This window comes from Haemorhous mexicanus, chromosome 1 (genome assembly GCF_027477595.1).
Source record: "Haemorhous mexicanus isolate bHaeMex1 chromosome 1, bHaeMex1.pri, whole genome shotgun sequence".
NCBI lineage: Eukaryota > Metazoa > Chordata > Aves > Passeriformes > Fringillidae > Haemorhous > Haemorhous mexicanus.
The window spans coordinates 66,145,410-66,158,390 of record NC_082341.1 but is presented as its reverse complement, the minus strand read 5'-3'; the positions used below and the strand labels follow the sequence as shown (position 1 = coordinate 66,158,390).

At 47.1% G+C, this 12,981-nt stretch overlaps 1 protein-coding gene across 1 annotated transcript in view; it reads right to left on the bottom strand.

Annotated features, from left to right (window-relative positions):
• Positions 1 to 23: 23 nt before the first annotated feature.
• GMPR (guanosine monophosphate reductase) overlaps positions 24 to 12,981 on the bottom strand; it is a 42,317-nt gene continuing 29,359 nt past the window's right edge. Inside the window, exons 8-9 of the mRNA XM_059852084.1 lie at positions 12,702 to 12,861; positions 24 to 4,926 (exon numbers count right to left, since the gene is read on the bottom strand). Of these exons, the coding sequence (XP_059708067.1) occupies positions 4,746 to 4,926; positions 12,702 to 12,861 (341 nt within the window). The 3' untranslated portion in view covers positions 24 to 4,745. The remainder of the gene's footprint in view (positions 4,927 to 12,701; positions 12,862 to 12,981) is intronic.

Here is a 12,981-nt window from a genome sequence, read left to right as displayed (position 1 = left end):
GCCATAAAACGCTCTGCAGCTCATCAGGGTGAATCTCTTTATTGCATAACAAAAATTTGGGAGCAGTTAGGATGATTGGGCAGCACACACAGGGATGTCACAGCAGAGGAAGGGGGGCAGCGCTCTCATCACCATCTCAGCAGGGCTGAGCAGGGCAGCAAAACACTGAAAGCCCAGCAGCTTTTTGGCCAATGACACAGAAGCGTTTCACAGTTATCACAGGCAATGCCAGGGAGTTCTGGACTCCAAACTGATTTATGTATGAAAGCTTTAGCCAGCAAACACCGGGTCAAATAAATGTTTGGGAGGGCTCGCTTGAGCATCTAGGTGACCACAAATGAAGCTAAGGCTGCAGGGGATGGTCTGTCCTGAGTGCAGACCTGTGCCAGCATCTACTAAATACATGCTTCAACCCCGCTGCCCCTGGCAGCTCCTAGCCTGCAGAGAAGGGCTGGCCCTCTCCCACCTGCTGGCCTTGGCTGCTGCAGAGGGAAAACCCCTGTTCTTGAGCCCTGGCCTTTCCCCCTTTCCTCCCCCCCGCCCCCCTCTTCTACACAAGGCCAAATCTGGCACTGGCTGCAAAAGCCCTCCTGGCTCCAAAACAGAATTTTTGGTGTAAAACTGGTATTAACAACTAAACAGCACCATCCCCTGGTGGGGGATGTGAGATGGTGATGGATAGACACTGTACATGCAGCGCAGAAAGCTGCAGCAACAACTCTGTCACAAGAGTGGAGTTCAACAGGTATAAAGTAGGGAGTGCTTGGTTCAGAAAAGCTTCAAACTCTCATCATGTCCTTGACTGAAAGCACCTGTACCAACACAGTGGGCCTTGGCCAACAGCTGCCACGTTTCTTCCTTACCCCATCCTTTCTACCCCTGCTATTGACTAGCTGAAAGAAGAGACAGGCACATTTTATTTGGGAAAAGCTCCCCCAAAGGCAAACAGAGGCTTCTTCTGATCCTGCCTTATGACTCTCCATATTTACAGGGTGTCCCCATACTACATTCAACCCCATCATGCCCTAACAGAGAAGAAAGCGGCACCAAAGCACAGCCAAAGCCCCTGCCCCATGGCCAACAGGGACTGGATGTTCCAATGAACAGATGGGAATGTGCTTCTCCCAGAGAATGGAGACCTTTGTGGCTTGTTTTGTATCTCAAGCCCCACTCTTTAGCAACTGCTCACAGCTACAAGGAGGTGTCCACTTGCACAGTGCACTCCTTGCAGCCCCCACACAGACACTGGGGCGTGAGCAAGGCTGCTCCTGTGCCGAGCCCTTCCCTCCCAAGCAGAGTTCTGGTAACCAGGCTCTGTGGGCAGGAGCCCACCCTGCAAAATGTGCTGCAGCAAGGTAACCCCAGAGCAGCACTGGGAGCTCCAGGGTGTTAGAGGTGTCCTTGTTTCAAGAAGCCACAGGCAGACATGCTCAGCAGGGACTGCTTAATGACATAATGTCCTTTTCAGCATCCCCACTTGTAAGTCTTTGGTATGTTAAACTGCACCTCTGGAGCCAGTGGGAACCTCAACACTGCTTTTGGGAGCTAACAACTGCCTGGCTGGGGGAAGCAGGCATGGCTCTGGCCTACAGTACAGGCTGTCACACTCACAGCATTCCTCTGGACAGGATGGGGTTGGAATGTAGGGTTAAAGAAGACCTGGTTATGCAGAATGACTCAACATTAAGCACTATTAAGCACTTTAAAAATTTCATTTCCCACAAAAGGACACCACGTAACAAAGAACCCAGTTAGATGTGCAGGTGAGGTAGATCTACAAATGGCACATGGCATTTGTCAGTGGTTGTGGTCTTGACTTGGACCATCCTGCCAGACAAAGTGTGTTCCTGGTTCCCTCTGCCTCAGTTCCTTGCTTGTGGGAGTGGCAGCAGGCTTGAGCAGGGTACAGGACCTGGAGCTAAGAGAAGATCAGGGCAACAACTGCAGCACAGAAATAGGTGTTAAAGGGGACTCAAGTGCCTTTTTTTTTTTTTTTTTTTTTTTTTTGTATTTTCCAGCCTGTCTCAGAGCTGCACATTTACAGTGTCAGTGGTGAGCACTGACATAGCTAGGGGTTATTCCTGAACAAAATTCACATATAACTGGGTGAGATGCAGACATGCCACCAGATCAGCTTTTCTGCATCTCATTTCTCTCTCCTGCTCACTTTTGGAGAGGAGAAAATGAAAGAAAACATGCTACTTATCAAAACAGTGGTAAGACCTGCTATTCAGAAAACCAAATACCTAACATCAAAATTTTATCAGTCACCATTCACGGCATCAAATGTCATTCACAGACTGAAGAATTCTGAGGAAAGCTTAAGAATAGCTTGTCCCTCTCCTATTAGTCACTGATCAGAGGTATGTGCAGGAGGGGAAGGAAAGGAGGTGGAAGAGTGGCCCCATTTGCCACACTTGTAGAGAGGCAGACTCCCCTTGCCCCCAGCACGTGCCCTTTGGAAAAGAAACTGTTCTGAGGCCATCATCAAGCTGCTTGGTTTGGTGTGTGCATGATCTTTTAAAAAAATGTTTACAAATATATATTTTATTATATGCATATGTATTTCTTAAATTCCACTTAGAAATGTAGCTAAAAAAAGTAGAAAAGCAATAGTGAGAGTGGGCATGAGACCAGCAGAGTGCTGCACTTCCCACATGTGAAGGCACCAGTGTGGAGACACACCTGTGGTCAGGCCTGGGTTGTGGTGGTCCAACCCCATCCCTGACAGAGGTGACCATTTGCTTCCCCTCTACATCACATAAACAGAGAAACAGTGCTGTCCCACAGCTGTACTGATGCAGAGAGGCCACATTGCCCCTGCTCTGGGCCCAGTGCAGCTGAGAGCAGTAGGTGGCCCATGGTGCCCTTCTGTGGTGGAGAAGCCTGGCATTATCTTAACATGATGCTTCCAGGCTGGAGGGAACAGAGATCAGGGCCTGGATTCACAGGGCCTGCTTCTCTTTGGCATTCACATTCTTTATGATGTGTGGGCAAGACAAATGGTCCTTGCAGCCCCTGTGCTCACATCAAGGCCCTCATTCTCTTCCAAAGCAGAGGAAGAGGTCATCCCACAATTAAGAAGTACATCCTACATGTTAAATGGAAGACATTTAAAATACCAGGTAATTTAGAAGATACGCTCTGCTTTTTCTAATGTGCACAACACACTGAAGAATCACCAGGGATCAGCTTGTGGCCTGGATTTGCTTCTCAGCATAGTTAACTGTACCAGTCCTTGTGACTGGCTTTCTGAGCAGTCCAGCGTGTGAGTTTAATTCTAGAGTTTCTCTTTGCTATTCCTTTTCCTACTGATCACTTTTTTGCTTTTCAAAGGAAGCCTGCCTCTTTCCACAGATGTCTACAGGAGGGGAAAGTAAGACTCTGAAGTACTGAAGTAACATCAGCTGCATTATGATCTCAGCAGCAGCTTAAAGTAAGTGGCCAAGCATTAGTAATTCATTGGTGCTCACTTTTACATCATTTATCATATCGAGCTACTGTGGTATTCATGTGGATGCAACGTGTATTTCCAAAGAAATTTTCATTGTGATTTATCAATTAATTATCAGGCCATTACACTTTATTGAGGTGTTACCCAGAGTCTCAAACATTCACTACTGCCTTTAGAGCAAATGCTTTAACTCCATCTCAGCCTGACAGTGTCTTGCAATCAACCAGGCTGTTCTGCCAAAAGCTCTCTCTTGCTTTACATGATGTCAAGGACTGCAAAGGAGTGGTACCGCATAACCAGAAGGCAATTTGATCCCTCTGGCCTCCTCCACCTGGCCACAGACAATGCACTGCACAGCGTTTTTACATCTTTGCTAAATAGATGTGAGCAGGCAAGGGAACAGGGAGGGCTACAAAGAATCATCCCCCATTGTCAGGCTTACAGTTGCTGAGTTTCAATGTCATAAAAACCTGTTCCCAGAGAGCAGGTAAAAGCAGGAACCCAGGTAATTCAATAACTGCACTTATGATACAGCAGGCAAGCTCTGAAAAGTGGTCACCTGAATGATCTCCTCAGATGGGGGCAGGGGGGCCAGCATGGTTTTGCAACATTCAGTGCCCGCTTCTCTGAAGGGGCAAGTCCATTGAATAGGGAGGTTTAAGTAAGAACAGCAACATCAGCCCTGTGAACTGAAAGTGACAGAGATCTGGCATTTTTAGCATCACATGTCACTAGCAGCCAGGCCTCATCTACCATCCACCTCTGGCAGCTGTGCCATAACATCTGTTCTTTAGCCAGAAAAGAGATGAAGAGAATTTGAGGGGTTTTTTTTCTCCATGCAATTCCTTGCATCTTTTGCTCTCCCAGCCTGCAATTTCTGAAAGGTGCACTGCCAGAAAGTGGTGGTAGCTGACAGGTCAGTCTTAGAAAAGGGAATGTGTGAATGTGTGCAGGCGTTAACAGCCATGTCTGTACAAGCCAATTCTTTGTTAACTGAGGTTTCAGCAGCTATTTATCAGAGGAGGAAAAAACCAGGTGAAGAAATTATTAAAAAGTAAAATAGGCACAACGATAAAAGATGAGGCAATTGCATTTTGAATCAATGGCACTGTGTTAATAGCATGACCTTCCCCTTCGAAATCCTGGTCATAGCCAATGGCTATGACACTGCCGTTCTGAGAGAGAGAGAGGGAAGTTTGCCACTAACACAACATGGAGGAGAAAGCAAAGGAAGAGAGCAGCCCTTTCTGCTCTTCTTCCCCACCCCTCTCTCCAGCCCCCCAGGCCTAGGCTAGGAGAAGACCTCGTTGTGCTGCTGGGTGACCCGGATAAATGTCGTTCTCTTGCTCAGTTCCTTGAGTTTGGCAGCTCCCACGTAGGTGCAGGTGGAGCGCAGCCCCCCGAGGATGTCCAGGATGGTGTGTTCCACATCCCCTCTGTATGGTACCTCCACAGTCTTGCCCTCTGAAGCCCTGGAGAAGAGATCAATCACTGCATTCATATGGATGCAAAACATGAGTGTCTTCAATGGAGAATTGTGGAACTTAACTCTGCAGGCTGCAGTTTACAAACGTGCCCCCAGCTTTACTGCTTGCTGCTTGGTGCTGCTTGGTGCTCTCAAGCACTGAAATGCCTCAGCTCCACTCACCACCAACACTGAGAAGTAGAAGCAGACAGATCTTGTAGATGCTCCAATATCCCATAAGTTTATTTACAGATCTGCCCCTTCCTCCCCTCTACCATCTGCCTACAAGCAAGTGGAACTTCCAGCTTTATTGAGAAGTAAATTTGACTGTGAGAGCTGCAAGCTTTAAAGCGTAAGGAATGGCCAGACTCAAACAGAAAAATGTTGGAACTGGTTCTCAGCAGGCACCACCCAGCACAGCTCTACAGAGGCTTCACGGCCCCTGGGCTCTGTCCTGCGTTACTGATCAGACACAGATGGAAGTGCTCTGGCTGTCTCCTATCAGTGTGATTTTCCAGAGCTCACAGAGAGAGAGTGGGAAACCTGTTACAGAAACTTGCTGCACAGCTGTCCCTTGAAGCTAAAAGGTTATCTAGCACAATTCAGTGCCAGGCAAAAAGGCCAGAAAAATACCAGTGCTGTGAATACTGTCAAGTGCTGGTGCATGCCAGCACAGACTACACTGTTCCCAAAAAGCACCTCTGAAGAGTTACATGATGGAAGAATCCAGGCAAATAACTTACACTCCTCCTCCAGCTTTCTCCAGCCCCATGTTCAGCAATCCCTCCTGTAGTAGAGACCCTTAATCAGCTGATCAGTGGGATCAGCAGCTTATCCCACTACACTTTAGAGTAAGCTTGTTCTGCCTGGCACACTGTCTTTTCTGGGAAGGCAAGCCTTGGGAAGGGAGGGTCTAAGACAGATGTGGGAGGGAAGAGGAGACGCTTTCCTTCTGCCCTACAAAAAGGAGGCAGAAATCATGGCAGTGGTCTGTCATTATTCTAAAAGTGGCTTTATTTGCTTCTTCCTTAAAAAAGTTTCCAGGGGATAGTATAAGAAAGGGCATGCTGTTTGTAGGCTCCATTTGTGAATCATTAACAACAGCAACAGCTGCTATGTGGAGGTACTTCAGTGTGAGCCTGGCTATATTTCATCCTGTTAGTTTAAATGCGAGGTCATAGCCCTAGGGAGACGATAAAGGCAAAGTGTTGATATGCCATGTGAGTAAGGAGCCATGATTAATCTCCCTACATCTGATGAGTAATTGACTCTTTCTTGAAACTCTTAAATAAGCACTGCCGTGAGTGGCCAGTGGAAGATGGATGTGCCACTGGCATCTTGCAGACTGCACAGGGCTTAGGGGTCTGTTGTATGGCCTGTGCTGCTGTGCGTTACCAGGCTTTCATTTTCAGCTCCAGTGCCAGAAGAAAAAGGCTGGACCCATGAAATGACACTCATGCTACTGTTCCTGGCTTTTGGCCATGCCCATCTCTTCCAGTCAAAGTTGGGAGGTTGAGCTCAGGCTCCAGAGAGCTTCCTGCAGACTGTGAGAGACAGCCATGTCTGGGATTTGCAGAAATCAGTGCAAATTCTACCACATCCTGCCACCTGACGAGCTCTGCATGCTGTTCTGGGCAAGGAGTGCAGGGTTTACTGCATTCGTGCATGGCTGCCCTTTCAGTTCATGCATGACAGGTCAGTTACCTGATGCATGAATGCACCATCAGTAAATGTAAATTCCCTCTTAATTCGTGCTTAAGCATCCTCTGGGTCATAAGATGCACATTGCTCCTACGAGCATGAGGGCTAGGAGGTCCTTTTTTCAGTGAAAAAATACAGAAATGGGTGATGGTTACAGCCACTGCCCCTGGGAGACATCCCTGCAGTGGCTACAATGGTGTTAGGAAGCTGAAGCTTGTGGATTGCCACTTTAGCCTTTGGAGACCAAGATCTACAAAAGTGGTGAACACCTAATGACACAGCCCCAAAGCTCTGACAGCTAAACACTTGCTATTGCTCCCCCAGTGTCAGCTGGTGGGATGTCCTGTTGATCAAGGAGTAACCTGCAGATACCATACTGGGGAAAACACACTAGAACAGAGGTGTGAGATTAGCTCCACAGCCTTGTCCACGGGGATAAGGGGATGAAGTTTCTGATGAATATATACTCAAGCTGTGCTAACATTAACCCCAACAGTCTTGTCCCCAGAGAAAAGGGGTTTTTAAGAGATAACATGTTGCTCAGAGTGAGCTGAGGAGTCATCTGGTTCCCAGAGAAGCATGGGTGGAATTTCACTACGTGTATACACACACTGGTGCACTATTAATTGCTGTAGTCTGGCCCAGCGGTGGGATCTGTATTCATATGGGTATATATCCAAATGTTAATCCCTTTAACACAGTGCTCAGGATGGAGGAGAGACATCTAGTAAGTGAACTACTACAGTATTAATCCCTGGTGGCTGGTCCACAGGGAGGAAAAAAGGAGTTTTTAACTTATGTATGTTAAGACTGTGATGATGTCTAAAGAGTCCACATTGGATTAACCTTCCAAGGGCTCCCCAATATGTGCTTTCCCAAGGAGTGATCTGTAGGCCATAAATTTCTGGGCTTGCTGTGTTCTTGTGTGAGTGCCAGATCAGTTCATGCATGAGCACTGAATTAACTAATGCACGAGTGCCCAATTAATTCATGCATGAATAGCCAGTAATTTCTGCATAAGCATCCAATCAGTTCATGCATGCATGCCCAAATTATTTATGTCCAAACACCCTGTTAGTACATTCATGAGCACCCAATGTGATGAGCACCCAGCTGACTTCCACCAGCACCCACATGGGTGCTGTGCTGGGCAAACACAGTAGGGTTCAGGTGACACGGGGGGCCAGTGTGACCTGTGTGGGATAAGGCCACGACCTGCATCATTCCAGAGATGTTCCACCTGGCTCCACAAATGGTGTGAGCCACCAAACTTTCAGCAAGTCAGAGGAGCACATGACACCTCAAGTGTATTGAAACAGCAATGCCCACTGAGAGACGCACCTGGACACATGTGAGGAGACATGCAGCTAGAGGCACCCTTGAAAGGAGGTGGTACATGTCAAAGGTGTGCACTCCCAAAGGGAGTGCAGTCCCTGCGTGACTCATGCTAGAACAGGGACAGCTGTAAAGGAACTGTGTCCTATGGACAGCCCTCAGTGTTGACAACACACCAGTATTTTAGTTATTGCCAAGCTGGTGGTTACTGCAAGTCAAGGACTTTCCTGTTCCTCACACCACCCCACCAGCAAGTAGGCTGGGGGGTACAAGAAGTTGGGATGGGATACAGCCAGGACAGGTGACCCAACTGGACAAAGGGACACTCCATACCATATGGCAACAGGCTCAGTATATATACGAGGAGGGAAACCTGGCTGGGGCAACTGCCCAGGAACTGGCTGGGCATTGCTTGGTGAGTTGCAAAAAATTGTGCATAACTTGTTTTGTATATTATTAGTGCTGTTGTTATTATCCCTTCCCTTGCTGTCTTACTAAACTGTCATTATCTCAACCCATGAATTTTGCTGTTTTTTCCCAATTCTGTCTCCCATCCCACTGTGGGGGGGGGTGGAGTGAGCGAGTGCCTGTGTGGTGTTTGGCTGCCTGCTGGGATAAACCATGACAAGGGATTACACGGGCTGTCACAAAAGCTGGCACACTTGGCAGAGAGCTGCATAAGCAAGTCAGCAGGAACTGCTGAGGGTTTTGCTGCTCTGACATCTCTCCTGGAGTTATGACCCAGAAGTAACCCCTTCTCAGAAAGAAAGGTGATGACAGAGCAATTGAGGCTCCCAGCGGCTGGGAAAGGTGTGCTCAGATGCTCTCAGCAGTAACTCTGACTCTTGCCAGCCACTGAGCAGAAAGAGAAAACAATTTGCTTCAGACTTTTTGCACAGGGCCTGGTCTGTGGTGCCCCTCCTGGCCAGCTGAAGGTTGTTGCATGGAGGGATGTGTGTGGTGGCTGGGAATCCTGGCAGGATGCATGGGATGAAACCCATGTGATGGTGCTCTGGCAGCCCAGCAAAATGTGGGTCAGAATAAAGGGGTCAGGCTGCCCTGGCATTAAGCAATCTTTTGAGAGGGGCATATAAGAAATGGAGGAACTGGGGGCAGGTCTTCCAGGCTGTCTTTAGGATACACAAGATGGTAAGCAGCAGCCGGCAGTTGGTGCTATTCTGTCTCTGTGGCCAAAATTTCACCCTGCAGTTAATATTAAATGCCCAAACCCAGCTTAGTAGCAGCTGTGAATTGCTGAGTGGCCACAACAGAACTGCAGCATTCACACAAAACCCGTGAAATTTCAAAAAGGTTAACAAAAACAAATTAGCTTGAACTGAATAATACTGCATGCATCCTCAGTCCCTGCTGGCCTTATTTCTCTTCTCCCACAAAAGAAACATAAAAATTGCCTTTCAGAAATCCCCAGCTCTGATCCATATTCCTCATGGAAGGAGGTGAAAATGTAAAAATAAGCCAATATATAAATGACATAAGATTAAAGAAAGTGAGTACACAGATTAAATGGGATCAGCGTGACATATTCATTACAAAAACAATTACTCTCATGACTTTATTACCTGCCACAGCCATCTCACCTTATCTGTCAGTTTTACTGTAACTGCTGCAGGCTCAGGTTCTCCAGCCAACACGTGTAATTTTGAGAAGATGAAGTTAAATGACAAGCAGTCTGATTCTGCAGGGAACTGAGCACACTGAGCTCCCCACTGCTCCAATAACACACTGTGAGTGTTCAGGCTCTTTTAAAGACAAAACAGCTTATTTGGGTCACCAATACAGACTTACAGCTGGGCTTTTTAAATGCATATAAAGGAGCCCCACTGACCTGACCTGTTTGGGTCAAGTTTGGGGTATCCAACATTTAAAATGCTAAGAGCCCTTTTGGTTCTAGCTTGCCTTCAAGCTAAACTAGGAAGTGATTAAACTTCCTGTAACTTTTACTATAAGAGCAATTCAAAGAAAACCTTACGCTGTTTCAAATCCTCCTTCAGTGCATAGCACATTTACAATGCTGGATTTAGGAGCTGCTATTTTTAAACCACATGCTGGGACAGGGCAAGGAAGACCAAGCCCAAGGCTGGTACAAGTAGCCAGGTCAGTGTCACGGCTATAGAGTGAAGACGAGTATCAGCACTTCCCTAGTTAAGAGCCAAGGCTCACAGATTTAGTGTTCGGAGATGTTGTATCTAGCAGTAGACTGGGAGACTCCCCCTATGCTACCTATTAGTGGCACAGAAATGCAGTATTTCAACAGAGACTAAAAATTTCAGATTGTGCTCCTGCTCCGTTGCTGCTGAGAAAGTTTTCAGAACCTGAGAAAGTTTCAAACCAAGGATGTGAATCAAAACACAGCTAGGGATCAAGCCAAATTTGTATAGCATTGCCCATAATGACTTCAAAAGGTCTGTCTAGACAGAGCCAAATACAGCACCTTTCTGTATAACCTTTGCTCCTACAAGACTTGCACTTTATACTCATTTTTAAGAGGGACCAGTATCAATTAGTTCTCCTGCTGGCAATAAATTTTGTTGCCAGATCACACACACTTAATTAGGTAGAAGAGAATTTAAGAGCTGCCTTAGTCCTTTGTCCTCCTGGTACAGCCAGTTTTCTCAAACTCTTCCTACATCTTTCACCAGCTCTGTGGAGGCCACGCCCTAATGACTGCGCTGCACTGAGAGACACACAGCACGCTTGGGCTGCTCAGTGAGATGGCTCTCAGGGAGATGCCATTACCCACATGCCTGAGCAGCATCAGGCCTTTCCCACACTCCAGCTGACTCGAGCTCAGGGTAGCACAGGACAGGAAATGATCATTCAGGTAAACTGCCAACACAACTGTGCAACTGGCAGCTGCCACTTTTATATTATGAGGCACTTATTAGTGCTGTCCACTCAGACCATTTGTTCAGAGGCTTTGATGACAAGCAGACTTGCTGGGGAACAAAAAAAGAAAAAAGAGCCCCCAGACTGTGCACCGCTTCTGGACAGTGGCATATGAAACCAAAGTGAATCAAAGCTCAGAGATACGCAACCACATCTGTCTGGTGCATCATTTCAGCTTGTCTCAGATGCAGCTGGCATCTTGTGCAGCTCTTTCTTCTGCAAAAAAACAGTAAACAGTTGTGTTTGAAAGCAAAAACACTGAACAGAGTTCAGGTTTCCCAGAGACCTGGTGGATGCCCCATGCCTGGAAACAATCTAGGCCAAGCTGGACAGGGCTCTGAGCAAACTTACCTAGTTGAAGATGCCCCTGCTCATTATGGGGATGTTGGACTAGATGAACCTTAAAGGTCCCTTCCAACCCAAATAATTCTGTAATGCCACAAACTAGGCCAAAGGAGATGGTTGTAAATGCTCTAATGGAGGCTAAGTTATACTACTTTGCACTCCACTAAGTGCTATGTGAACAAATACACAATTTTATGGTGCAGAGAAAAACCACCACAGGAGTTGATGCCGGGGTAGAGAACAGGAGGTGGGATCAAAGATCCTTCTTCCTAGCATGACATCTGGGATTGCTATCTGTCAGCTTATCTGTGTCAAAGCATGAATTCCATTTCATTTTGTGGATCCCATTCTGCTTTACATTCTGTGCTGTCACCTTCACAGAGCTGCAACTCTTATCCATGGTAGCAGCTGGACACATTGGGAAAAACCTGTATGCTGGAGTGGTTGTAGCAGATGAGGCCAACAAAACCCATCAGTCCTGAGGGTCTGGCTGGAACTGCAGGGGTACTGAGACTCCTGCAAACAGTTTACCAGATGGAACCAGAGCCTGAATCTATGCCAGCAGAAAAGACTCAAAAGGGACCCCTAAACAAACTGGTGTTTACTGTAAGACAGGAGTCATTCTCTACTGAAGTATGTAAGAACCATGCTGTCCAAGGGCAGTGACTAAAACTGCCACTCATAAGAGAAAAGACACAGAGGTTTTCTGATGTCATCTGCTTTTCCAAGAAGTCAACAATGTCAGCACTTTCCAGAGTAAAACAGCAATGGACAAGAGATTTCTTTGCAAAATCTGTCTTCCTTTCCTCTCTCCTGAGGAGTTAGCTCAAAAATGAAGCTTCTGCATTCTGCATTATTTGAGGCTACACTGGTGCTCTGTTACCAAAAGAGGGCTGAAAAAACTGTACAGCAGGCTTCTGCTGCCTATGAAGACTGCCCAACAAATGCAGAAGGGAGTCCCTGAGCAGCTGCTAGTGACTGAGTGTTTTGGAAGTCCTGGGCCCTCATCTCTGTACTGGGGAAACCCCAGCTGAGCTTCACCAGCTCACCAGCACCCACCTTCTTAGAGCAGAAGGGAACATGTGGGCAGCTGGGAATCCCTACACCAAGAAGACACCCAGTGTGGACAAGCAGGGGGACAGAAACTGCAGCCTGGTATGTCATGTTCCAGCATTTAGTTCATACACATCCTAAAGGAGCAGTAAGTCAGAAGAGTGCCTAATGACTTCCCAGACCACACAACTGGTGCAGCAGTGACTGCACACCATATCAGCTGCAAATGAGTGAACATCACTGCTCTCAGCTAGCCAACCCCAGCTCGTTCTCCCTGTCTCCCTCTGGATGTCATCTCTCCCTCAGATCTCCTGTTTTAAATGTAGGTAACAGCTGCTTCAATGGGAGTAGCAGCACAGGCCTGTTTCCTTTGGCCCAATTCTGCTCTAAAAGTTCCCGGATGGAGGGCTCACTGCAATTGCTCCTGTGTGGAATTCATACCTGTATTCAGCAACCCCTCCTGCATGCTTCTTCATGGCTGTATCAGAGCTCATTCCATAGAACAGTTTCACCTTCTTGCCGTTCCTTTCTATAATTTCTCCAGCACTCTGGTCATGGCCTGCAAACATTCCTCCAATCATGACGAAGTCAGCACCAGCTCCTGTGATCAGCAAAAGGACATGTAAAAAAGCAGGGAAAGGAGAAGGTGAAAGCTGAACTAAGAACACAGTGATCTCTGGAAACAATAGCCAGCATTTAATAGTTTGGTACAGAGTTCCCT